Source organism: Larimichthys crocea, chromosome XIII, assembly GCF_000972845.2.
Source record: "Larimichthys crocea isolate SSNF chromosome XIII, L_crocea_2.0, whole genome shotgun sequence".
Lineage (NCBI taxonomy): Eukaryota > Metazoa > Chordata > Actinopteri > Sciaenidae > Larimichthys > Larimichthys crocea.
This window is the reverse complement of record NC_040023.1, coordinates 33297052-33322467: the sequence shown is the minus strand read 5'-3', so window position 1 is coordinate 33322467 and position 25416 is coordinate 33297052. Positions and strand designations below refer to the sequence as shown.

The 25416-nt window shown below is 40.9% G+C and overlaps 3 protein-coding genes across 6 annotated transcripts; all 3 read left to right on the top strand.

The window, feature by feature from the left end:
* Positions 1 to 259: 259 nt before the first annotated feature.
* Positions 260 to 5851, top strand: LOC104934044 (uncharacterized). The gene is made up of 5 exons (XM_027287499.1): positions 260 to 374; positions 498 to 877; positions 2979 to 3278; positions 3459 to 3525; positions 4751 to 5851. The coding sequence occupies exons 2-5, from the start codon at positions 520 to 522 to the stop codon at positions 5181 to 5183; spliced, it is 1158 nt and encodes a 385-aa protein (XP_027143300.1). The 5' UTR covers positions 260 to 374; positions 498 to 519; the 3' UTR covers positions 5184 to 5851.
* Positions 5852 to 6007: 156 nt separating this feature from the next.
* Positions 6008 to 13880, top strand: rpz (rapunzel). 3 transcript variants are annotated; one of them, XM_010749600.3, is made up of 4 exons: positions 6008 to 6398; positions 7958 to 8037; positions 10566 to 10655; positions 11426 to 13880. In XM_010749600.3, the coding sequence occupies exon 4, from the start codon at positions 11473 to 11475 to the stop codon at positions 12157 to 12159; it is 687 nt and encodes a 228-aa protein (XP_010747902.1). In that variant the 5' UTR covers positions 6008 to 6398; positions 7958 to 8037; positions 10566 to 10655; positions 11426 to 11472; the 3' UTR covers positions 12160 to 13880. The 3 variants fall into 3 exon arrangements, with proteins under 3 accessions (XP_010747902.1, XP_027142823.1, XP_027142822.1); XM_027287022.1 differs by having other exon boundaries at positions 6008 to 6742; XM_027287021.1 differs by having other exon boundaries at positions 6008 to 8037.
* A 3247-nt stretch (positions 13881 to 17127) lies between these two features.
* On the top strand, positions 17128 to 21313 carry rpz6 (rapunzel 6). Of its 2 annotated transcripts, XM_010749601.3 has the most exons (3): positions 17128 to 17345; positions 18935 to 19431; positions 19564 to 21313. In XM_010749601.3, exons 2-3 carry the CDS (start codon positions 18938 to 18940, stop codon positions 20252 to 20254), a joined length of 1185 nt encoding a protein of 394 aa, XP_010747903.3. In that variant the 5' UTR covers positions 17128 to 17345; positions 18935 to 18937; the 3' UTR covers positions 20255 to 21313. The 2 variants fall into 2 exon arrangements, with proteins under 2 accessions (XP_010747903.3, XP_019122623.2); XM_019267078.2 differs by having other exon boundaries at positions 17128 to 19431.
* Positions 21314 to 25416: the final 4103 nt, after the last annotated feature.

Here is a 25416-nt window from a genome sequence, read left to right as displayed (position 1 = left end):
GAATTGTCCTAACTTTTCCCTCCTATATAGCGCCCCTGGGTTTGGACACCCCTGTTGTACACTCACTAACAGGACCAGGGGCGCTTTCTTTTAATTAAAGTTATGTAAAGCTTTTGATGGGATAGTTAGGTCCTAGAGATGTGGTGACAACAGCTGCACAGAGGGGGCCCAATTAGATTTTTTTGTCATGGGGCCCAAAATTCCTGGCGGCGCCCGTGTGGGCACCCTCACAGTCTTTAGTAGAGGTTTGGACACCCTTGCTGTAATGTGGTGTTGGTGTACCAGAGGCGCTGTGGCTGCCAAACAGACATCCGCTGACAGGCACCGAAGAAGCGGACGACGCAGGAAGCAAACCGCCTCTCTGGTGGATGATCGTCAGTGAAATATCTGCCTCTCTGTGTGCGTCTGTGCTTGTTTGCATGAAGGGAAACTCTTTAATTAACGCGTTTAATGTGACTTCATTGTCTCCGGTGAGCGTTTGAGCTTTTTCCTTTCAGCTGTCGCTGACATCAACACAAGATGAATGTGCTCAAAAACACAATTTTACATCCACACCTGCGCGACGAGGAGGCTGCGGTGGTGGAAAACGCCATCCGGCTGGCGATAGACTCGGTGATAAACGTGCTGTGCGGTGTCAACAGTGCCAAGACGCATGAGCACCGCCGGATGGTGGCCGACAGGGACAAAGAGATCCAGCGGCTGGAGTGCAGGCTGAAGGAGATTGAACACGAGCTGCAGGTGCTTCGCAGACATGGATGTACCTGCGGGTCACAGCCCAACACCTGTGACCCGCACAGGGGGGAGCAGAGCGGGTTTGAACCGGGCGGAGAGATCAGCGCAGCGCAGCAGCAGCAGGAGTGTGAGATGAGCATCTCGTGTAAGTAAACACAACACGGTGCGTTCAAGGTCTTCTTGGTTTCTTTCATTCATCCAGTTTTATATTTATTTATTTATTTATTTATTTATTTATGTGTGTTTTCCTCTTAACTTCCTCAGTGTGGGATCAATACATTCTGATCAAACTTAATATAATTGCAGTGCAGTGGGTAAAACTTTATTTTCACAGCTGCATTTATAACAATTTATATTTGATGATAAAGCTTCATAAAGAATGGTTACAGATAATCCCTTTATACTTAGAGCTTCTCTTTGACTTTGTACATTTTTATAATCAGCTGTGTGGATTGTTTTCATTAATTAATTAATGAAATTAATCCATTAATCCTCCTTTAGTAGTTATTAGTTAGTCCTGTTTAAAATAGCCTAAAATAGTCCTATTTTTTAACCTAATTTTAATGTTGTATTCTTGTAATTTGATACTTTTATGGTTCTTTTTGTTTGTTTCTGTTATTTGCTGTCTACTTTTATTTATTGTAAGATGTCCTTGGGTGACAGAAAGGCACCTATGAAATAAAATGTATTATTATTATTATTATTATTATTATTATTATTATTATTTTATTAATGCTCTGCTGACAGATGTCAACATGATTTGCATAGAGCTCAACCACCCACACCTGAGCATCTGTTGGATTTGTCTGCAGGGTGTTGTTGTACTACAAGACTGAATTTACATGTATCATTTATCTGTTTGATTAATCATTAGACTAGAATATACAGATAGGAAACAGGTTATGTTGTGTGCCTTCATCATTCAGACACTCTCAGATTTTTTGTTTTAGCCAAAACTGTGAAACATTTTTTTTTTTTACATTTTGTTTGATAAATAACTTAAATGATGATTTCAACTATTACTTAGTCCTCGATAAGTTGTCCAATAACAGACTGGATAAAAATAGGCAACACTTGACGACACACTTTTGACAAATGTTGCATGAAACTCCACTTAACTGTTCAGCCACACTTTGTCACATGTCATACTTAAAAGCAGCAGCATGCGTCAGTGGATGACAACTGTAGCCAATCAGCACTGCACGGTTATAATAAGCAACAAACAGCATTAGGATTATTTTCCTCTTACTTCCTCAGTGTGGGATCAATAAATTCTGATTGAAAACATATGATCAAACTTAATATAATTGCAGTGTAGTGGGTAGAAATGAATTCTGTAAACTTTATTTTCACAGCTGCGTTCGTAACACTTCATATGTGATTATAAAGCTTTATAAAGAGTCTGGAAAATATTGGCTTTGTGGATTTGTCTGCAGGGTACAGGACTAAAAATGTATTATTTATAATTTATTTATGTCTGATAGTTTGATAAATTATTTATCTATAAAGTTTTTAGACGCCAATGACTTCTTTAATTCCTTTTATTGACTGGCTTCACTAAATAGGAGAGTAGAGACGACACAGGTGGTTATGTAGTTTGTCCCTTTAGTCATTCATGATAAAAATCATAATAATAATAATTTGTGATTTTAAATTGCGCAGAGGTGTGAATGGTTGTTGTGTCAGCCCTGTGATGAACTGATAACTTGTCCAGGGTGTCCCCGACTCAGTTGGGATAGACTCCAGCCCCCACATGAACCAGATAAAGAACGAATGAAACGTAGACGCCGCTACAGGACTGAATTTATTACTTAAAAATTATGATTAATCCCCAATGCACGGACACACATTGCTTGTTTGATCTATGTGAGGATTTCGTCTGAATGTTCTCACATGTTAAGAAATCAAACTCAATGTGAACAGCCGGTGAATAAAATTAAACTTTATTTCTCGCAGTTGCGCTCGTAACAATTTAGATGTGATGATAAAGACTTCAAGAGTCTGGAAATTATTGGTTGAGGTCCCTTGAAAGTGCTTAAAAAGTGCTTGAATCTTACTCTTTAAAAGCTCTAGCTTCATAAATACAAGAATACATTTAAATTTGTTTTCTCAAGTAAAAAAAAATATATATTTTTTTAATTTATTACTACTCTGTGACTAAATTTCTACAAAAACAGCTTCATTAGCTTTGTGTAATCAGTTCCTTTCACCCATGAGAATGTATTTTCTGCCTCCTGTCTCCACAGTGGGTCTTTTTGCAAGACCACCATCACACATCTCCTCCCAAAGCCTCGAGTCGGCTCTTCCGTCGTCCCCCAGCAGAATGGGTCTGGACCAGAGCTGCACCTCGCACTTCTCAGAGTCTTCGGGTGTGTCGGAGACAGCCAATAATCTGTCCCAATCCCCGAGCGGCATCGTCGTCAAAGAGGAGCCGTGTGAAATCGACGCAGTCTTAATCAAGTGGGAAATGAGTGAAGAGAGATTCGGGGAGCATCAGGAGAGCTCAGGCAGTCCTTGTCAGGACACAGAGAGCTTTGGTGTAAAAGGTAATGTATCCTGTCCCAAACTATGCTTGTCCTATATATCCTATCAAACATCACCTGGCCGTGTGTAACAACCTTTTAGAAAGAGAGGAGCTTTGGTTAATCCTGTCACTGTAATAATGTATCTGTATTTGCTTGTACGACTAAAAAAAATTAAATGTTCATCTAATCTCAACCTCCTAGAAAGGTTTAAGGAGAAACCTCATGCAGACCCAGATGGACCTCACTTCACCGAGGGAGAAAACCTGAGGTGGGTTATTTCAAATAGATCCATAGTTACCTTTTTAAATGCTTAAATGCTAAGACCGAGGTTTTCAAAGTCTGAGACTGTTGGCCTCCCCTAAGACAATTATTAGTTTCTGATTCTGGGAAAAACAGTAAAATTCCCCTAAATGACTGTAATTCTGAAGGATCTCTTCAATAAAACCACACTAATTTAGACTATTCTACAGTGTGATCTCATTTAAATAACCAATGTAATACTTTTTTCACGTCCATGCACTGAGCTTCCCTGGCTCGGCTCGGCTCCCACTTTGAAAACCTTTGTGCTTCGACATTTTCTCCACCGGAAGCTGTTTCAGCTGTATGAAACATTAGTTGTCATCTCTTTATACTTACAGTTTCTCTTTGACTTTGTCAGTTGATGTCTGTTGGTGGCACCTGCGGATTGTTTTCATTGACTCTGTTTAAATAATCTGTTAATCTTCCTTTAGTAGTTATTAGTTAGTCCTCTTGATGCTCTGCTGGCAGATGTCAACATGATTTGCATAGAGCTCAGCCACCCACACCTGAGCATCTGTTGGCTTTGTCTGCAGGGTGTTGTCATAATTGTTTTTGTACTACAGGACTGAATTTACATTTATCATTTATCTGTTTGATTAATCATTCATCTCTAACGTTCCCACACCCCTTAAAATCTTTCATATGATAGCTTTAATAACTAGAATATACAGATAGGAAACAGGTTATGTTGTGTGCCTTCATCGTTCACTCTTAGATTTTTTGTTTTAGCCAAAACTGAAAAGTTTTTCTACATTTTGTTTGATAAATAACTGAAATGATGATTTCAACTATTACTTAGTCCTCGATAAGTTGTCCAATAACAGGCTGGATAAAAATAGGCAACACTTGACGACACACTTTTGACAAATGTTGCATGAAACTCCACTTAACTGTTCAGCCACACTTTGTCACATGTCATACTTAAAAGCAGCAGCATGCGTCAGTGGATGACAACTGTAGCCAATCAGCACTGCACGGTTATAATAAGCAACAAACAGCATTAGGATTATTTTCCTAGTAGTTTAAGAGTATCTGATTTGTAATGGCAGACAGTGGTTTGCTTCCTTTTTTTCCTTTAATGCCGACTAGAATTACAAAGTTGGCTTTGTCAAATAATAACCTGCTGACACATTTGAATATTAAGTGCTTGGTGAACTGTATACCTGCTCATCTTTGTGATGCTTCCTCCTCAGGAACAAGAAGAAGACCGTGCCGATGTCCGAGCTGCCGGAGGAGACGCAGAGACTAAAGAGGGCAGCCTGGAGAGCAGCATCCAAGCGGTACTACGCCCGAAAAATAGCCCGCCAACAGGCAAGCTCCTCACGCCCTGGCCCTTTTCCGCACATTACAGACTCCAGGTTCACACAACCCATCACTTTAGTGGATAAAAGAAGGAGGACGACGACGAGGATGATATCAGAGTTGACTGACGAGTCTCAGACTCTGCAGAGGGAGGCCTGGAGAGCCGCGTCCAGGAGGTACTACGCACGGAAAAAAATCGCTCACCACCGGGATGAGTCCATGCAGTACATGCACCTGCTGCAGAACATAGAGCCGTCTGATGAAACACTGGGACCAAACAGAGGAGGATCCCACACCAACAGTGGGGGAATAATGTGCAGCTGATAGACAGTGACGCTTGGGGATTTTAATTCTGCATATGTTCATCGTCGTGTTACGTAAAAACACTGGACCATGTGAATGTTTGTGAGGTTTCTTTGGGTTGATTTGTATTGGTGAGGTTTGTCCGATGGGCTCCAAAACATAATGTTTTCAATGAAACATTTATTTTGATGTGTTTCTTTATAGTTTTATGCAAATAACCTCCCTGAGAACTGCAGTCATGTCACTTTGGTTTTGATTTCTCACACTTTTTTTTTACTCTCTTTCTTCACTGCATCGCATGCGTGTACAAACACTAACAGCCAATGAAGACCGAGTAAAAGCATCAGAGGCATTATTATTATTCTAAAGCTATTGTACAGCATTACTCATGTACCAATGCAGCGCCCCTGGAGTCTAACGTCTGTAACTACAATCCAGGCATCTTTTAATGATTCTGTTATGAGCTCAACATCTCTAATTCTCCTGATAGATGAAGAGTTACCAGTTGAATTCTCATTGGTGAGACTTAAAAATGTTTTTTTTTGTTCTTTTTTTCTTGAAACATGATGAATAATAAAGACAATTTAAATACAACTGTGGCACTGTGTTTCTCTCGCCTTTGTCTAAATTTGTCTTTTAACAGTTTCATGTGTTTTTTTTTAAATCAGACGTTCATGTAAACTTGAACTTATTGACTGCTGATTGAAGGAAGCTTTCTTTGTTCCAAAATGTCTTATTTCTCCATGAAAAAATGCACAATAAAAGAAAAACACAAGGCTTAAATTTCTGACTTTTTTAAAGATTTATTTATTTTAAAATATTCACACACTGAAGACAGACACATCATGAAGGCTTGTTTGGTGTTACTTAAAATCCAACAGTGCTACAATATAAACTTAGTGTTTAATCCAAATAAATATGAATAAGAAAAATATGTAATCCCATAAATAAGATTAATAATAGTGAGTTTTGGATGTACTAAGGTTGATTTGTACCCACCGCCCTGCGCCTCTTGCACCTCTTGTTCAGTCTCTAGTCACTGCCTCCAGACATTATTATTGTGGCTTTCAAACCGTCCACAGAGCGCTCCTCCTGCCCCCCCAGCTAAAAAAAACAAGAACGTCTTGCAACAGCGTCTGTTTGTCACCCTGGAGTCTAAATATTACGCGTTTTGACCGACGCCCGACGCGCAACGGATCTTGCACAAGTGTGGTTGTTACAGTATCATATAGGACAGTGAGTATTCATCACACACACACACACAGAGAGACCTCAGTGTGAAATTTGATCTGTTTGACAGCTGCTGCGGCAAATGCACAATGAAGGACAGTCGCGCGTCCGGCTGGAGCTCCGGCTGTGCGTTGGCGCTGATGAGAGGCGGCACATGCGCCTGTTTATGAACCGTTTCTGAGCAGATAACGAAGGCTTTGTCGTTTCAAACGGACACTGGGCTTTTCTTATTTCCATTTTTCTTCAGTTCCCAGCACAGGGAGGACAGGGCTTCCCTTGTGCTGCTGTTGCCTCCAGGCTTGGTGTCGCAAAGAGGGGATGCGGGGTCTTTAAACCTGCTGGAGAATCAGGTCTGAACACGCAAGGGAGGCAAACGCCCAACCTATTTGTGACTGTGCTGGTGTAACATACGATGTAAACATCATACACACCAGGCTATGCTTTGAAGGGAGCAGGGCTGTCTTTGCTGGCTTTGCTGGCAGCTGCCAACATAATTTGCATGGGGGTTTATTTTGGGGAAAACAGCTCCAACCGCCGGCGCAGACATTGCTCCATCTGAGGATCCATGGGATTTGTCTGCAGGGTTTTAACATAATGATGTTTTTGTGCTACAGGACTGAATTTATGCGTATTCAAGCCTGGGTAAAGGATCAGGCGGTGGCTCAACGCAGGACTACTTTTGCGCACTGAATGGATGCGTTTACAGCAGCTTTTTGACAGCTATTCGTCCTAGAAGCGGTTATTTTAGTTTATGAGCTGTGCTACAGTGCTGTCTGCGTTAGCATACATATATTTAAGTATATAATATGTTTAAATACGTTAAAGAAATAGCTTAACTGTCTGCTGTGCCAGATGCGCCATTAGGGACACTTTTCTTGTCGCACTTTGCTCTCAAACAGACTTTAAATTCAACTTTCTTTGAGTGTAGCTTCAAATTTTTGGACCAAATTTAGTCAAATACAAATAAATTATTATTATAATTACCTCTAAAGCTGGATAAACTTGTATTACTTTCTCCTGTAGCCTTTGGTGAGCTCACAGTGCCTTTGGATACACCTGTGCACTTTTGGAGAGGTTTTGGATCCAGAGCTCCTTTTTTTTCGCGTCGTTGGATTTTACGCACTTTCAAATATTTTTCTTCCAGTTTCTTTAGTCCAGTCCACAAGAAAAGGGTCTCTTTGACTCATAAATACAACCAATGATCTATTTGTAGCCTCCCAAAGATGCTCAAGGGCTTGCCAAACGCACAAAAGGCAGCAAAAAGCGCCTGAGAGTTCAGCTGCGCACTTACTGACAATTGCGCTTCAGTATCAACTGTATGACTAGTGGATGGGTCATAATAAGTTGAAACCAAAGGGGTAGGACATGGTGTATTTGAGGAGTGGGCTTTACTGTTTAAGGCCACTAATATGCGATTTTTTAATGGCAATTTGGTGGATATGTATAATTGGGGCCAAAATGGCTATTTCTGTGTTTTTGGGGCTCTCTGGGCTCTTTAGAAATGGTTTGGACCAATTTGAACACCCCTACATATTGAACATACATGGAAGTGTCCTTTTTTGCAGGGATTGCTGGGAAGAAGAAGGAGGCTGTCGAGGTTGGGACTTGGGCGAGGGAGGTATAGGCACAGCCAGTCTCAGAAAAGGTAAGAAATCCTCTGTCCTGTTGGCTCCAATGGTGCCCAATGTTGGCTTGGAGGCAGATGGAGGCTATATACTCGACATTTTTGGAGAGATATTGAGGTTTTCAGGTTGTATTTTGGTGTATTTTGTGATGTAATTGAGCAAGGGAGGGTCAGGGCATTATGGTGTGCATTAACAAGGAAATATGGAGGCACGGCTAGGGGGAGCCAGAGCTGGGGCTGGGAGGCAGCTGTCAGGCTCTGTGCTGCCAGGACAGGCCATGGTATGCTTGTTTTTAATACTTACAAACATAGAAGACACTTTAATCTTCTTTGGTATAGTTGTTTTAAACAGCTTTAGCCTCATGGGTTGTGTCCACTTCCTTAAAAAAAAAAGAAAAGAAAGTGTCCTCAGCTTTCTTTATCTGTCAAGACAAGAGAGGAAACTGTCAGGTGACATGAAGGAAGGTCAGAAAACCATTCAAGTGAGTCATGAAGATGTAAAACACGAACTTTAGGAAGAGTTAAAGAAATATAAAGTGTAAATTTGGATTATCAAGATGGCCTCTGTCAGGGAAACAGGTGAGGAGTCACTTCCTGATACACACACAGAGCTGCTTTGTCTGACACAAATGTTTCTTCTTGACTTTAACTTTTTTTATATATATATGTATAATATTTATTACAGTTAATATATGTATAAATGCTTAATAATGCAGCTGAGTCACAGAGCAGCAGGTTTATACTGAGGCTCTGTGCCCTGCACTCTCTCTTAAAGGCCACGCTGTGACAGCTGTGATTGGTTAACCCGTTTGTACCCGGAGAGCTGTGATTGGTCACATTTATTGACCTTTTTCAATTAACATTTTTAATATATTTTTTAAAAACCCAATATGATCCCATCAGTCCTCTAATTGCATTCAGATTCATTAATAAACGTCACAAGTCGATCAAACTCGCTCAATGAGACGCGTTCGTTAAAAGGCGACGAGTCGGTTTTAGGAATAATTAAAATTTAGCACAAAGGGTTAATTTTGTCCCTGCAGGTGAAAATATGCAAGTGCAGGTAAGGTGTCGCCGAGATCATCCGACGTGTGACGAATGAAGCTGAGATTATGCAGGACTTCAACATTTTTTTTATGATTGTTTGATTTTAGACGTGATTTATTTTTAAAAAACAGTTATTAACCCTTTCATTACCTGCGTCTCCTCCTCCAGTTTGCTGGATCGCGCCGAGACGTGGACGTTTTCTGTCCAGGGGCACCATCTATGGAGACAAGGACATAAAAATGGAAATATAAACGCATGAATGTAATTTGTTCATGGATTAACAGCAGTCAGATATCAACAATAAAGCAAATAACACTTCATCAGTGGTGAAAATAAGAGAAAGCAACAAAATAAATGATGTCTGTGTGCAGGGCAGGCGGCGTTCGGCTGAAACGCAGAGAAGATGTGACGAAGTAAAACATAAAATTACGCAAAAGTGACATTCAAGAAGAAGATTTTGGAGATTTCGTCTCATTTAACAAGACCGCTCGAGCGCAGGTTGCGCAAGGATTCGACCAAAGTGAACCATCCGCTCGTGTTTCAGTCGAATTTGTGCGTTTCTACACATGGTTTAAAGTGAACCTGAAGCTAAAGGGTTAAATCCTGCTGCTTTGCGTCACTGCTTCTTAGTCCACGGTGGTGGTGCTGAAAGCAGATGGAGGTTGTGTGGTGGGTGTTTTTATGTCAGGATAGGTGAATTAGTGCCCCCTGTGGTCGACGTGAGTGTTTAAAAAGAGAAAGAAAACAGAGACACACATCTATCCATTACACTCAAAGTGTGTGTGAGGGGTTTGTCTGAACTCGCACAGCCATGTGGTCGTCAACTATGTGTCGTCACAACACGTGTGTTATCATTATCTCCGTGCTGTGTTGTAATCCCACACTGGTATGTGTCTGGAGTAACCACAGCACGCATGTCGAGCCCTGACCTAGTCACTGAGGTGTTTTTGAAGATGACCACATTTAGCTCCGTGGCTGACATCACTGTCCTCTGTTGTGCTTGTGTTTGTGAAGAAACCCTCCTGGCTGTTAGTATTAGGTGTTACTGATCACTCTTGCAGCCTTCGGCAGTAACAGCTCACAAAGATTTGACTTTAAACGTCTGAATTCTGCCTCTGAACGAGCTTGAGAACAGAATATCGTGTACGGTAGAACCTGTTATGTAATAATAAACAAGCCTCGCAGCTCAGTCGGCCGTGGCAGGTTTGTTTTCCCACTGCACCGTCACGCCCTTTCGCTGCTGCTGCTGCTGCTGCTGAGGAGCTATCAGCTCGGTCCATAGAAACACACAGAGCGCGGCCTGGTGCTGAAAGGCTGGAGTGCTGAATGGAGCCGTGTCATACTGAAGGAGGCTGTTAACTCTTTCACTGCTGAACACTGCAACCAGTAAAGGACAGAAATCTGGTTCAGAGAGACCAAACTCAGCACCATGCAGCTTCTTCGTTGGGTGTATTTGAATCGCACGCATTAAGTCTGAATCTCTGTTTGTGTTTTTGTTTCAGGAATCATCTGTTTCTGACTTTTAACAACCCAGGAGGAGGTTTCTGTTCCTGTTCCTGTTCCTGCGAGAGCTCGAAGAGGAGAGAGTCGATGTAAGAAGCTGCAGCTGTCACGTTGGAATATTCTGTGAAACATCCGTGAAACGCTTCGTCTTGTTTTCCGTGGCCGTCATTCAACTGAAATAATCAGTGACAATCAGCTGCACTGCGTGTCAGCATAAATGTTGCTATTAGATCAGCCCTGCGTGAAGTCTTTTAACGCTCTGATTTATTGAGTGATTTATAGCCGTGTGACTGCTGGTCAAGCTTCAGCCATTAGACAAAAACAACTGTGTCTTTTTCCCTTTTTCATGGCTGTCACATGACTTCTACACATGAATCTCATAGTTTAACTTGTGAATGCATCGTCAGTTAAACAGCCAATAGATTTCTCCATTAATTGTTTTGTCCATGAAATGTCAACAATCCAAATCTCAAAGATATTTAACCAAAAAAAAAAGCATAAAATCTATCATCAAATTATACTTTTTTTGTCAACTAATTAATCACCTGATTACAAAAATATTAAAAGAATTAATAGTGTATTAGCACTGAGGTTATGAACAGATCTTAAAGGGAGGTGAATATCAAATTTGTTCTTCCACCCTTAGGGTTTCTCTTTAAATCCCCATTGTTGAAATATCATATCTTAAAAAATTCTGATGTTTGTTTCACCTATTTAAAAATGGTACTTTAAATAAAGACAAGGGAAAAGTAGAATAATAGAAGCCTAAAAATTAAATGCACAAGTTCTTTAAAATACCATCCATCCAGCAGTTAACAGCCTCATGACAACTGATCTCTGTCTCTTCATGTCGTCACAGACGTTCACATCTTCACACAGCGAGCTCAACACCTGCACCGCCTGGAAATGATGATGGACGAGGAGATCATTGAGGACCGGGCCAAGCTGAAGCAGGGCCTGGTCAAAGTGCTCGAGTGCGTGGCCACCATCTCCTCAGCAGCAGCTGTGGTAAACCCCATCTTCGGCGTGGCCGGTTCCCTGATCCGGGTGGTGCTGCACCACGTTGACGACGAGGACATCCGCACCCTGAAGCGCGAGTTCGGCTCGGTCAACCGGGCACTGGACCAGCTGTCCCAGATGAATCGCAACACGCTGGTGCAGATCAAGAAAGAAACGCTGGATGGCCAGTACTGCCGCGTGGAGGAGAACCTGAAGAACCAGTTCAGAAAGTTCATGGATATGGTGGAGGCACGGCCAGAGCACCGCGAGCGCAAGAAGGAGGACTTCGAGGAGAGCTATGCCAATGACTTGGGAGACCAGAACCTGCACACGCTCTATGACGGCGTGGTGGGAACACCAAAGCTCTTCAGCAGGCCCATCCTGGAGGTCTACTTGAAGCACTCGCAAGGCGACCGCCAGACTATGGAGCGACTCTGCACGCGCCTCACCTACCTTTTCTGCATCGGCCTCATCGCCCTCATGGGCTACGCCGCCGTCATCGGAGACGACGAGGAGAGTCTGAGCGAGGAGTGGGCCGAGAAGATGGAGCACGTGCAGGAGAAGATGCAGGATGCTCTTCGTAGATGCAAATGAAGTTTTCTTTCTCCGCTACTGCTTTTTTTCTTCAGATTCAGGACTCAGATGTCCACATTCCCTCTGTAACCCCTTCCTCTCCTCTCCCTGTAAGCACTTTGTAAGCATCTACAGTATGTTCACTGCTTGAACGCCGAGTGATAATGAGCAACAACATGTCTCGTTCTTTTCAAAAACCACTAACTCGCCGCATGTGCAAGCGGCCTGTGAGCCGCAGGCCTGTAAATTCTGTCCAAGTCGAGGTAAAGACAACTTAATTATTACACAATATTTCTCTTGTTAGGTGATTTCAATTGATACAGATATAAAAACACTAACTGAAATGTTGGATCACTACAATTAGTCAATGTAACATGAATGTACCCAGCTTCAGTGTGATATACTGCAATGCATTATGCACCGATGGAAAATATCCAACATTTATTGTAGTTATTTAAAACGTATTACACTACAAGTAAATCATTTTGTCAGTGTGCAAAAACCTCAACGCCTGAGGAAACTGTGTCCGGTTTAAAGGCCACTTCTGAATTCCTTTAAATTTTAAAAACACAAGACAAACCAAATCAAGACACATGAGACATCCCAAAGTTTTCAGAACTACGAATGTAACTCCACAGATATCATCATATAATCACCAATATATACTAAACATGATTACACCGCCAGGTGCAAACAACACACGTGCCACACGTATTGTATGTTTCTTACGCATGACACACTACACGTACACACACCTGCTGCTGTCGAGCACCAAAATCTAAAGTTTTACACCAACGTCCGACGCTGCTGTACCGAGTTCTTCATTGTTCTTTTTTGTATTTGCGGTCAGAAAATTGCAGACAGTACGCACTAAACCTGATTTATCGTAGCACGAGCCTGACACTACTATCTGGAAAAACACTTAAAAGGATACACTAAATATAATTTGCCATTCACATTGAACAATCATATTAAGTTCTGATGTCACTGGATGAATCCTTCCACTCGTGTCACTCTTATTTTTCTATTACATGTTCACTAAATGCAGGAGGTGCACCAAGTGTTGTTGTAATAATTAGTTATCAATGGTTTCTTTGGAGCCTCTAAAACATTCATGTGTATGATTTATAATATTTTCAGAGGGTTTTGTTTGTTTTCTTTCACAGCATCAAGATAAAAGTTTGTCATGCTCTTCTCATGCACTTCCTCATCTGACCAACAGTGCCTAGATGTGCCATTAGTTTTGTACTTTTGTTTTCCTCTAAGGGTGTTTTGTCTCAATCATTTAAATGTATATTGCATTATGTTTCAAAAGGTCTCTGCGCTGCAGTTAAAATAATGTTTTATAAATGTGTAGCTTCATTTTTTGGGGGGGGGGTGGGCTTTAGATCGCTGCATCAGGACATTCACAGTCAGCAAAGTTAGAAATGTAGATCACGAAACAGTATCTGATTTTTTTTATTTTTTATTATTGAATTATTCTTATCTTTTCAATACATAACTCTGCCCTATAAACTGGTTTATTGTTCTGTGCAATCGATCATATATCTTATTGTTACAACATTCAGTATACGCTACAAATATATAAAGAGAGAGTCAAAATGCTGTTGATACGGAGGAATATTATGTGAACCTCTTAAAGGCTTTTTTGAAATGTCATGTGAATATGTTTCCTTTTTTGTTATGAGTCTTTGATGCCTGGTTGTATATGTACCACTATAAATAAACATGAGTGAATAGCAGTCTGTTCTTTATTAAAAAACATCTAACATGACACTCGTACATTAAAGTATTTGGGGTGTAGAAAAAGCCTCTTCAAAGGTTTGAATTATTTATGTGCTCATGTTAAATCATATTTTAATGTTGGTGGTGGTCTCTGTCCTCTGAGCCCCTTCGACAGTCTGCACATGTTCATATGTTTTATCTAGTGTGAGATGCACTACATGGCTGTTTTCTATCCTTAGGTTACACAAGGTCACATGTGGGCCTTGAGGTCCTCAGTATTAGTTGTTTGGCTTTGATTAGGAACAGTTGGTGCCTGTTTATCTCAACACTGTGGTGGCCAGGGTCGAAGAGACCTGTTGCTGCCTTTATAGACATAATAGATAGCTTGCCAAACTGCGTAAACAGACATCTGTGTCTCCAGACTAGAATATGCTGACAATAACACCTCCATGGGTAAAGACATTCTCTTTGACTAATTCTGGGCGTGTAGTATTTGTGGTGTTATCTTGGGGTTTAAAGTCGATCCACCAGGATGAGTTGGGCAGAATGTGAGACCGACTCAGGCACTTCTGATGAACTTTGAGAGTGTCTCTAATTCTCCTTGGCCAAGCATCAATACAGCATAAGACATCAGAGGCTCCTGAACACTTTCTTCCTTCCTGACCTCACCATTGACCTTTGACTTCAGCAATTTCTCCACAACAATGGCCATAAATATTTGGACACTGTTGACTTGATCTTGTCCATAATGTGTCCATGATTTCCCCAGTTTGGTACAAAAGAACCACAGAGCCCCGACCTTATCTCCATTATACTCCTTTGGGATGAAGTGGAAGTCAAATCGGAGTCACTCTTTAGTGCCCGACCTCTGTGAAACTCTGAAAGCTGAATATGCACAGTACATTACCTACAGCTTATTGATACTTCAGAAACAAGTAAATTCCCAAGGAGGTTTTCACATACAAGAAATCTGTCTTGGTGTTTTGGTGTATAACACACATTAAATAAATTAAGAAAGATTAAAATATAGTACTAGAAGATATAAATACATGCACGATATGTATTCTGTATATGCCTACTTTAACCATTACTACATACATGTACTGTATATTTATACTTGAAGTTTCCTCTAACTGCTGCATGCTGTAAAAATCTTTTCACTATTATATCTATACATATGTACATTATTCAACACTACTGCTTTTCGTAACTACATTTCGTTGCCTCTATAACTGTATAAAGTTGAATCTAATTTAAATGAATAGGAAAGCTTTCACAGAAGTGTGGATGTTGTTACCGCAGCAGATTAATGGCTATCGTTTTGGAATGAGATGTCACATATCAGGTGTCTATATACTTTTGGCCATATAGTGTATACATTTTTTATTTTTGCTATATGGAATTTTTGACGAATCCCAAAGCACAAAGCAAGTAGCATAAATACACTGCATTAAATACTGGTAGAAAATATTGATTAATTCTTATGTTCTTCTTGCTTTGTGTGATAAAATATAATGTGTGCTTTCTTACCTCTAACGTTAAATATCACTCATGCACCGAGAAGACGACAACAACAACAGAGAAAACCAGCAGCAAAAAGAAAGTGGAGAACTTTGTTATGAAATATGGATCATTTGTATAATTTGTGGCAGGTTTGGTGTCATTTTTTTTGGTTTCAAATTAATGTTTTGTTTGATATTTCCACAGTTTGTCATGTATGTTTAGTTTCTGCTTGTTCCAACATTCAGATTTAAATATATTTATTTATTCCTTTGCATCTTTTTTTTTTGCCTCATGCCCATTTAGATGGAGCATTTGGAGCGCAATGATCTAAGAATGGATTTAAAGCTGTTATGTGCTGATGTGTACACAAGAGGGCGTGAGTGCCTCACTTGCGTCACCATTACACCTGTTTCCACAGAAGTCCCCAAGGGCCCACAAGACTCACGCGTCACATCTTCCAGATTGACAAGGCATGAAAAAGCTCGCTTCCTTATAAGAAGTCAAGATCCTAGAAAGATATGACCTGCGCGAAAGAAATCTTATCCAAACAAATGTGAGAGATCAAACAGGTTAAGAATTCACCTCAAGTGAAGTAAAACGGGCGCATGGCCTAGGTTAAGCACCTCTGGAATGGCCTTCATGCATTATTATCCAGCTGAACAGGTTTTACACAGAGTTGGGGAACCAAAACAGGAAAATCGGCGTTTGAAATGCAGATCTGTGGTTCTTACCTGCCCTGATGACTATGAGACGAGTGTCTCTGAGCCACCGACGCACGTCGTTTATCATGTGATGGGGCTCATTTTTCTTTTCCTTGACATGAGCTCGTTTGGGAGAATCCATTTTCACCTGAAGAAAATAAGCATCATTTCAGACATTCGGATAGAAATGTTGTGCGTAAATCGAAGACAGACAAACACACATGACGTGAAGCCCTTCATGGTTTGGAGGAGAAACGATTTGCGTAATGATTTTTCTTTTTTTTTTGGGAAAGGGGGGTGAGGGAGGTTCAAGCTTGGGCGCACACAGGGCGCGTCGTGAGCGCACAGATGAGGGGGGATGTGAGGTTTTAATCTGATCATCATAAAGTCCTCTGACTGATGAAATAAACTACATCCTGTGTTCATTTCGATTTTCAGATGTTTTAACCTGATATGTGACTAATCTGATTGGAGTGAGGAGACACACATCTGTACAGTTTCAATAGATAAACAGTGTGTGGTTGATAAATTCGCTCCCTGCACATTAAAATTAAAAGATTCAGTCAAAAATCCAAACGTTTGGGGTTTGGATTTCACACTACAGATTTGACTGTACAGCACAGCCATTTATGATCTGAGATGCGGCTGCAGTAAAGCATAAAACGAGGATGATGAATACATCAAATTATTGTATTCAAACACTAAAAAGACAAAAAACAACAATAGTTTTTTGGATCGTCTTACCTTAAGTTTGGATCTTTTAACAGCTGAAGCGCAAAATGGTGATGAAGAGACATTTGCGCCAAGTGCGCAAAAGGAAAGAAAACCTTTCTCAGGAAGAAACCCGATGACAATGTGGGATAATAATAAAACACAGCAAAAATATATTTAAATTTAGTTCCGTCTTTGTTGAGAATAGACTGAATCGTCCTTTCATGCTGACATGAAGAGAAGAAAATGGAGTACAGAGCACAGATTTCACCTCCTCCAGTTTGCGCTCTCTCTCTCTCCCTCCCTCCTTCTCTCTCTCTCTTTCTCCCTCCTTCTCTCTCTCTCTCTCTCTCTCTCTCTCTCTCTCTCTCCTTTGCAGATATTGAGTGCGCATCTCTTCTTCCTCCCTGGATGTGTGTTTTTTTGGCAGCTCCACAGTGGATAAGAGAACCGTGGGAATTTTCTCAAACTTGAAGTAAGGAAAAAAAAACACACATACAAAAAAAACTTGTTTGCAGCTGTTGGAGCTCATCAGGCGTGAAGGAGCAGCAGAGTCATTTCATTCAGGTACAGAAAGAAACGCTGTCATTATAGGAATGTTTATCTTCCTCCAGAAGGGAGTAAATATGCTGTAAGGTGTGTCCGGTGCTCTCGGGGGGTTTGTGCGTAAAAAAAGACTGCCGTTGCGCACTTCTTTCGGGTGCGCATGACAGATAACATGGTGCAGTTTGGACACGACACAAGCATTTTCTTAATGTATCTACTTTAAGGTTGTTTTCTGCTCATATACACTTTATTTGATTATGTAACTCTCAGCTGTTTGCTTATTCACTCTAAACAGAAAATAGAAACACATTTTCAGATATGAATATTTAAAAAAAAAAAAAAACTAAATCAATGTCAGTGTCAATTTGTCGAGGAGGTTGGTTGACGCAGCATCTGGGTTCCATCCACAGACAGAGGACGCGGTTATTTATGTATGTCAGGTTGCAAGTAAAGGATGAAAGGGGATTTTTAAACATGGTTTGGCCTTGCTCTGCTCTGAGTCATAAGCACAGCCAAGGGCAGCTGTGTCATTTTCACTTCTATGTATGCTGAGGCCCCCCCATTTTGTTTATATGACATCATTACATGCATCCTTTTGGATGGGTGGATTCATAAAAGATTGACTGTAATCACCATTTCACAGCTAATGGTGTCAAAATATAACATTTCAATATTTGTGGTTTCAATCTGTATTTGAGTCTGACGTCATATTTAACATATTTCTCTCCTGAAACAACAAAAATGTAGATTTTTGACTTAAACTTTAAATCTTTGTTGCTAGAAAATATTCCAGATTAGACTTTTATCACTGATTAATCTGCTCTTGGTTGTTTTGTTTGTGAAAAACTGAACCTACAGTTTGTCAGACCAACACTCCTAAACACAATTATATTTAGTTTATTGTCACATAAGACAAGAAAGAAAAGCAGGTAGTCCTCACACTGGAGAAGCAGCATACAATGTATGTTTGACATTTTTGCTTGAAATTATGATTTATCAGAATAACTGCATATTGTTTATGGATTGAACAATTAATCATTTCAGCTCTGAAATATTCAAATAACTACTCACTAATGTATTTTATAACCATGTTATGTTAATATTGGTATGTGCTTTATGGAAAATGTTCAATTCTCAAAAAAAGAGACAAAGAAAAACATTTAGCTTCTTATTTATATGGTGCTCAAACATGTTGATGCTGACTTCATTATTTTAAGAACGTATATGAAAATGTTCTAGTCTCAAAGCGGGTTGGTCAAGGTAGATCTGAGGGGTTGTAAGAGGATTAATGGAAGTAAAAAAACATTGTTTTGGTACACAAATATAATATTTCAGATTTGGCTTGTTTCTGAAATTCCTCTATCAGTTACTTGAATGTAACAATCTGAGAAATTTAGAGGGAAAAATGACTCTTTGGTTGAACTGCTTACAACTTACAGACCTACACGACCCGAGACTGCTTAATTTAAGGGGTCAAAAGCCAGAAAAGGTCGAGATTTGTGAAGACTTTAACAGAATAAAGACGTTTACTGATTCTGTTACACACTCCAAATCTTTCCTCCCAAAGTTTATTTATAGTTGACACCAGATTTCGTCCCTCTCTGTCTTAGAACATGTCCAGTTCATTAGAAAGGGTTGTGGCCCAGAAGAAGGAGGCCATCGAGGCAGCGATGGATATGTTTGAGAGGGGCGCCGAGGTGTTGGCCAGCGCTGTGGGCGAGCTCTTCCCCCTCTGTGAGGCCGCTGCCCCGGTTCTCCGCCTGGCTTTAGACAACGTCCAGAGCAAAGAGGTGTTCTACGTCAAAGAGCAATTCCTGACGGTGAGGAACAAGCTTGACGTGCTATCCACCCAATTGGACGACATCGACTGCGAGATCAAGAAGGGGAGACTGGATTCCCAGTACTTCTCGGTGGAGGAGAACATTAGGAACCAGTTTCGAAAATATATGGACATCTTGGAGGCAAAACAGCAGTTCAAGGAGGTGAAGACCAGACTTTTTCTGGAGCACTTCGCTAAAACCGGAGGAGAGAAGAACCTGTTTGTGCTGTATGATGCTCTGATGGGGACAAACAGCTTTGGAGAGTCGGTTTTAGAGCTGGTTGAAAGGTAAATTGTTATATTTCATCATATTTAAGTTTCTGGATTCATTGTAGCTCTCTGTCTTTGACACCATCATCATGGCAGCCACTGAATTGGATAACCTTAACTGTAAGTCCAAATGGTTTCTTTGTTTTGCAGGTATGTAGCAAGGAACCGTCGTCTCCTGGAGGATTTCTGTGTCCGGATGAAGGAGCTCTTCTGTTTGGGCCTGATTGCTCTGCTGGGCCACTGTGCCTTAACACAGGGCCAAGAGGAAGAAGACGACAAAATCCAAGAGTGGAGCAGCAAAATTCAAGAAGTAGAGTCCAGGATGAAGACGACTATCAAGTCCTGTATCGCCGCCTTCCCAGAACAAGCCAAATTAGATGCCCAACGCCTCCTGCAAGAAAAGGAAGAAGAAAACCTGCAAGATACGACTCAGCAGGTTCTTGAATTCTTGGTGAAAAAATATGATTGGGTCCGCTGGTCAGTGCGGCTCATCAATCATTCAGGGAGCACCTACCGGAACTGGCGAGCAGGGGAACACTTTCATCACGTGGCGGGACAGAACTGGTTCGAGGTGCTTCAGGTGAACAACATCAACCTGGTGGTGTCGTACAGCATCAAACCCCAGCCGGTGCCCCGTGACTTAATCCGGCAGGTGATGGAGGGCCAGGGGAAGAAGGGTAACGCCCCAGCAGTGGTGGAGGTGTTGGAGAAGCAGCTGTGCGGGTTTGTTGTTCACGCCGTCAGTCGCCACAAGGAGTCTGCAGCTGCTTGGAGCTTCCCGGAAGAGTGTCACTACTGGGAGAGACACAAGAATGTGGCAGTGTGTGTGCACTCAGAGTAAAGCTGACACATGTTTAAGATCATAGGATTTTAACTGAGATACTGTAGATTTGTACTTTGTACCATCTGCAAGAATGACCTGAAAATATCAGTATGTACGTTTATCTTAAAGAAATTAATATAATGAATCTCAGAAACCTTAGATGCACCGATCCGATACACTTGAATGGGTGATCATGTTAAAACCCCCATTGTTTTCTGTTCTGCTCCTTTTTTTCCTGGCATTGAGTTTATGTAACTCCTCTAATCTGAGTGGCTTAAATTAAAAGCTTGCCCCTGCCTCTAACGCCACTGGGGTGCCTTTGATCAAGGCCCTTAACCAGCAGATGAGATTACGGTTGTTCTAGATATCTTCTAAGAGTCGATGTGATCATGGGATTCCATAAAAAGAGAGCATTGCTATCAGCGAATCCACCTGAACAAATAAAGGTGAAAACATAGTAACTAATAGATTCCACTTACAGGTTAATCTTAAACAATACAAAAATCTAAAGAGTAACTATTAACTATGGGCTGTCAGATAAATGCAGAGTAAAGAACACAGTATTTTCTGTAGAGTAGAACAACACAGAAGAAAATTGAAAGTATTTGAGTAAAGTGGCGAAGAATTGCATTCAAGTATGCAGTATTACAGTACCAGATCCATGCAGTGACGTATGGTGATTTTAAATTAGGGGAAAGGCAGCAGTGGTACTGGATCTGTATCAGCTGAATGTTTACATATTGTATATGCAGATCGGTGCATCCACAATCAGAAACATTTCAGATTGTTAAATAGAAATTAAAGTGTCTGGTGTGTGGGATTTAGTGACATCTAGTGGTAAAATTACAAATTGCAACTAACTGAACACTGCTTGCTTCACCCTCCACTTCCTTAGATAAACTACGGTGGCTGCAAAACTCATAAACATTGAGAAAGGCCCCATCTAAAACACTGGTGTGTCCGTTCTGGGCTACTGTAGAAACATGACTGTGTCACACCGGTATGTCCAGCTGAGTTTTTGTCCTGTCTCCATGTTTGTTTTGTGACTTCCTGTTTTATTTTGGAAATGAACTCTCCTCTCGTTTCAGGTCACTTGCCCTTCCTCATGTGTCACCAGTCTGATTGTCTTACCTGATTCCTGATTGTGTCCACCCGTCCCCATTACCTCCATGTGTTCATATAGTCTGCGTCTCCCTTTGTCCTCCCTTTGTCCTGTTGTTCAGCTTGACCCACCAGTCGTATCTTGTCATAGTAAATCCCAGTCACAGTGTTCGCCTCGATTAGAGAGTTTTTTGTTGGCCTTTTGTCATTTTATTTTCATAGCTATAGTTAGAGTTTGGACTTCTTCCCCATTTGTGGTTTTTCCCTCCTCTGAGGCGTTTTCTGTTTTCATCGGTTTTTCGTTTTTTTCCCCCCCGAGACAATAGGATTTAGTAAAGTCATTTTTGATAGCCATCCCTCCTGTTCGAGGCGCTTTCTGTTCATTCCCCTTATTTTTGTGTGCTTAATAAAGCCTTCTATTCAGCTCTGCATCCGAGTCCTACCTCTGTGTCCCAAGCCTGTCAGACTGATGCAAACTGGTGGAAGAAGACAAACTGTAGATATAAAAGGACATACTGGTCCTTTAATCACAAATGAATTTTATTTGCACTCATAATAGATATTTGAATTATACACATTCTATGCTGTAGCTGTTAAATAACTGTTTGCATGAACTGTGTCACTGTCTATTTGTAATTTATTTATTTACTAACCAGTTTGTTATAACTATAAGAAATTTTGCACTAACACTGCTATATATAACAGTAAGTGAATGCTTTTACCTCAGCTGCATTCAGTAAGTCTCCCCTGAGAAATAGCTCCTGCCCTGAGGATGGTTTTGCTGAGGCTGCATCTACTGAGCTCTGCTCTCATTTTGTCTCTGCTCAGCAGGCTGGCCTACATAACTCTGACAGGGGGGAGGGCAGAGGTTACTTTTTCAGGCGTAGAAAAACAAGAGGCTCCGAGTTTGGCACCGGAGACGCGACAATGTGCCTTGTGTTTCAGACACATTCAAACCCCTCGAACCAAAACAACCAAACCTCACTGCTTCCCGATGCTGTGCCTATAATTACGTAATGGTTCGTGTCTGTTGCTTCAGCATTGAAGTCATTTTGTCTGCAAGGCTCTTCATTCATGCATTGAATTTTGGTAGTGTTGGTGATGAACCAGCCAAATGTGATGTGTGTTTATGATTTATGTATGATTTTCTGTGTATGGGAGCCTTTTTTTTGTCTTTATGATATAAACTACTCACACCTCACATGTATTTGTTGCTTATTTCACAACAAACCACTGTGATTTTTGCCAGAAATGTTAAATAATTTCATCAAGAATGAGTAATCTATAATACCAACTATTTAAATCCACCAATAAAAGTTGTAAAATGGGCATTTGTTTACATCAAAATGTCATGTGTTATTACTTAAACCACATCAGCCTCTATAGTCTAACCAAATAATCCTCAATGTTCAGCATAATCATGATGCTTTATGACATTTAATGAGCAAATACAAATAGTTAATGGACGTGTATACAAGTGTAATCTAATAACCGCCTCTTTTCTGGTACGAATGTGATTTACGCAGCACTGTTAGCAGCTCTGCCCATTAAAACAAGGCAGTGCAACCTCAGCAACAGGGACTCGCCTAATTTAATTGATATTTACACGTAAGTCAGCATTTCCTGACCGCAGCTCTGGTTTGATAGTCTATGAATAACCTTTGGCTGAGCTAATATCCTGCAGACGAGCAGCAAAGTGCTTGGCTTAGCAGGATGGTATCAGTCATAATGCATGGCGTGCAAGGTGCAGAGCGAGTGGAAGAGGGCCATCATTTCATATCTCAGTGGATCTGGAGGGTCTTTAGCCGCTCTCCGGCTTCTCTGTCGTAAATCAAGCCTGTCGGGATCTATCAAGTGCTATCTGCATTATACAGCACAGTGCGGGAGGAAGTGGGCTGTGTTGAACCATCTGTGCGCAGTGGAAAAGAGCTGCTGGTGGGATGAAGATGAGGACTACTATGAGGTTCAGTGGCATTCTTTATAAAAAAGGGTTTCACAGATACAGATGTGCGCATATAACATTTTTTTAAGACATATTATATTTGACTGGTAGCTTGACTCTGCCCAAAGTTGAAAAAATATGCCTACCAGCATCTCTAAAGCTCGCCAATTAACATATTATCTATCTAATCTATATTTACTTTGTACAAAAAAACGTAAAGAAGTGTAAAAACATATTTCCAATAGCCAGTGGTCTGTATGCATGTATAGATATGGACACAAGCACAGCTAAAAAAAACAAACAAGGTAGACATAAACATAACATAGATATGAGCATGAAAAATGTTGAACTCTGCCTAAAATCTGAAGGCATTAACATCCATACTAGGTGAAGATTGTAGAAAACATAACCCTGTTATCGGCCTCCTGCATTATTAAGTAATACATCACTGGCTGACTGATGTGAACACCTTTAATTCTAAAACTCATCATCTTTACATTCGGTCAAACATACTGACGTATAAAACCAAAACAAAAGGAAAATGTGTCACTGTCTAAATACTTATGGACTGCACGCTGCACCTGTTACCTTGTTGGCACCAAGCCTATTCATAATTAGAAATCGCAGACAGGTGACTAACGTGCTTAGTGACCTTTGATATATCGGTACTTTAATCCTACGTTGAAAAAACAGAAAATGTGGAACAGACAGGCAGATGGGTGTGCCAGACAACAAAGTCTGCAACACACCACAAAACCAGTCCCAGAGAACAGACCACTGAAATGTTACGACACAAGACGACGACAAACAAAACTCACAGGTGTGACACCTGAACCTGCTGTTGGACAAAAGACCTGTTCACCTACTACAGGTCTATTTAAAACTCATCCTAATCTCATCATTTTTATCTTTTAATCCAGTGTGGTGGATGTTAATTTTGATATAGTTGTTAAGTGTGAAGTATTTCTAAGGGTTTTTCCTCCAGTGTAGACATAAAGAGCAGTGGCAGCCTGCGCTGTAAGCCAGTGGATTCATTAGTGGTTGTGCGGGCTTTGCCTAGGTAACAACTATTGATCCAAGAGGCTCTTCCCCCTGCATAAAAGGCTTTGGCTGTGGTAGCCCGTCAATCCTGACTGTCATTATGGGAAGACCAAAGCGTCTGTTTACTGACAAGATCTACTGAATCCATCTCGTGCCACAGGAGCTATTGTTTGGCTTGTTTTGCGGTTGAGGGAAGGTTAAAGAAAGGTTTTCTGAGGGAAAGGAGTGAAATCTGATAAGGAAAATGGTACCAGAGGTGGTTTGCAGACAGAGGGCGCTATTAACATACAGATCTAAAAGCTCTTTTAACAAAAGCCTGCTGCTGTGGGTCTTCTTGATAAACGTTTGAATCACATTTAAGAGCATTTGTGCCAAACGGGTGAATTAATAATGTTAAAATCCGGAGTGCTTTTACAGCCGTTTCATATTTTTGGTCAGAGTTAAAAGACTCTGAACCTTGGAGCTTCTATACAGCGGCATCCTGATTTTTACTATTTACCAGAGAATTTTTCAGAATCCTACTGTAATTGTGCTTGGACTTCAGGCTGTGGCTTAATAAAGTTAATTTTAAAGAAGGAAATATGGCACAAAAAGTAAAATCCATCATGATGTCTACTAGAAATAATAAACGGATTACCCCTCAAGAAAAAAAACCCCAAAACCTTTCAGTTCAAGAAACCCCCAACAGAAAAACCTTTCTCCAGCTTCCCCCAAACGCTTTCCTTTCCATCAAGCTGAAGCTCCTCATCTCCGAGAGGAGATAGCAGCCAATATCAATATTTCATAAACAAATGAAACACTGGATGGAGGCTAGCATCAGAGTGGCCCTGGAGGAGGAAAGAGTCGATCAATGATAGGATAGCGCTGTCCGCTGGTGTCTGCCAATCCCGGCCCACGCAGGATAATGCTATTACCCATCAGTCCGAGTGGACCATCGACCCGCCTGCTGCTCTGTGAGTGGACTAATCCAATAAAAAGCATTAAAACATTTGTTCAGTGACACGCTGGCTGCAGGTCCGAGCCCAGAACTCAGGACTTGACGTACCCACCTGGCTGAAGTCCGACTGCTTTAGACATGGAGGATGTGTGTTATTTT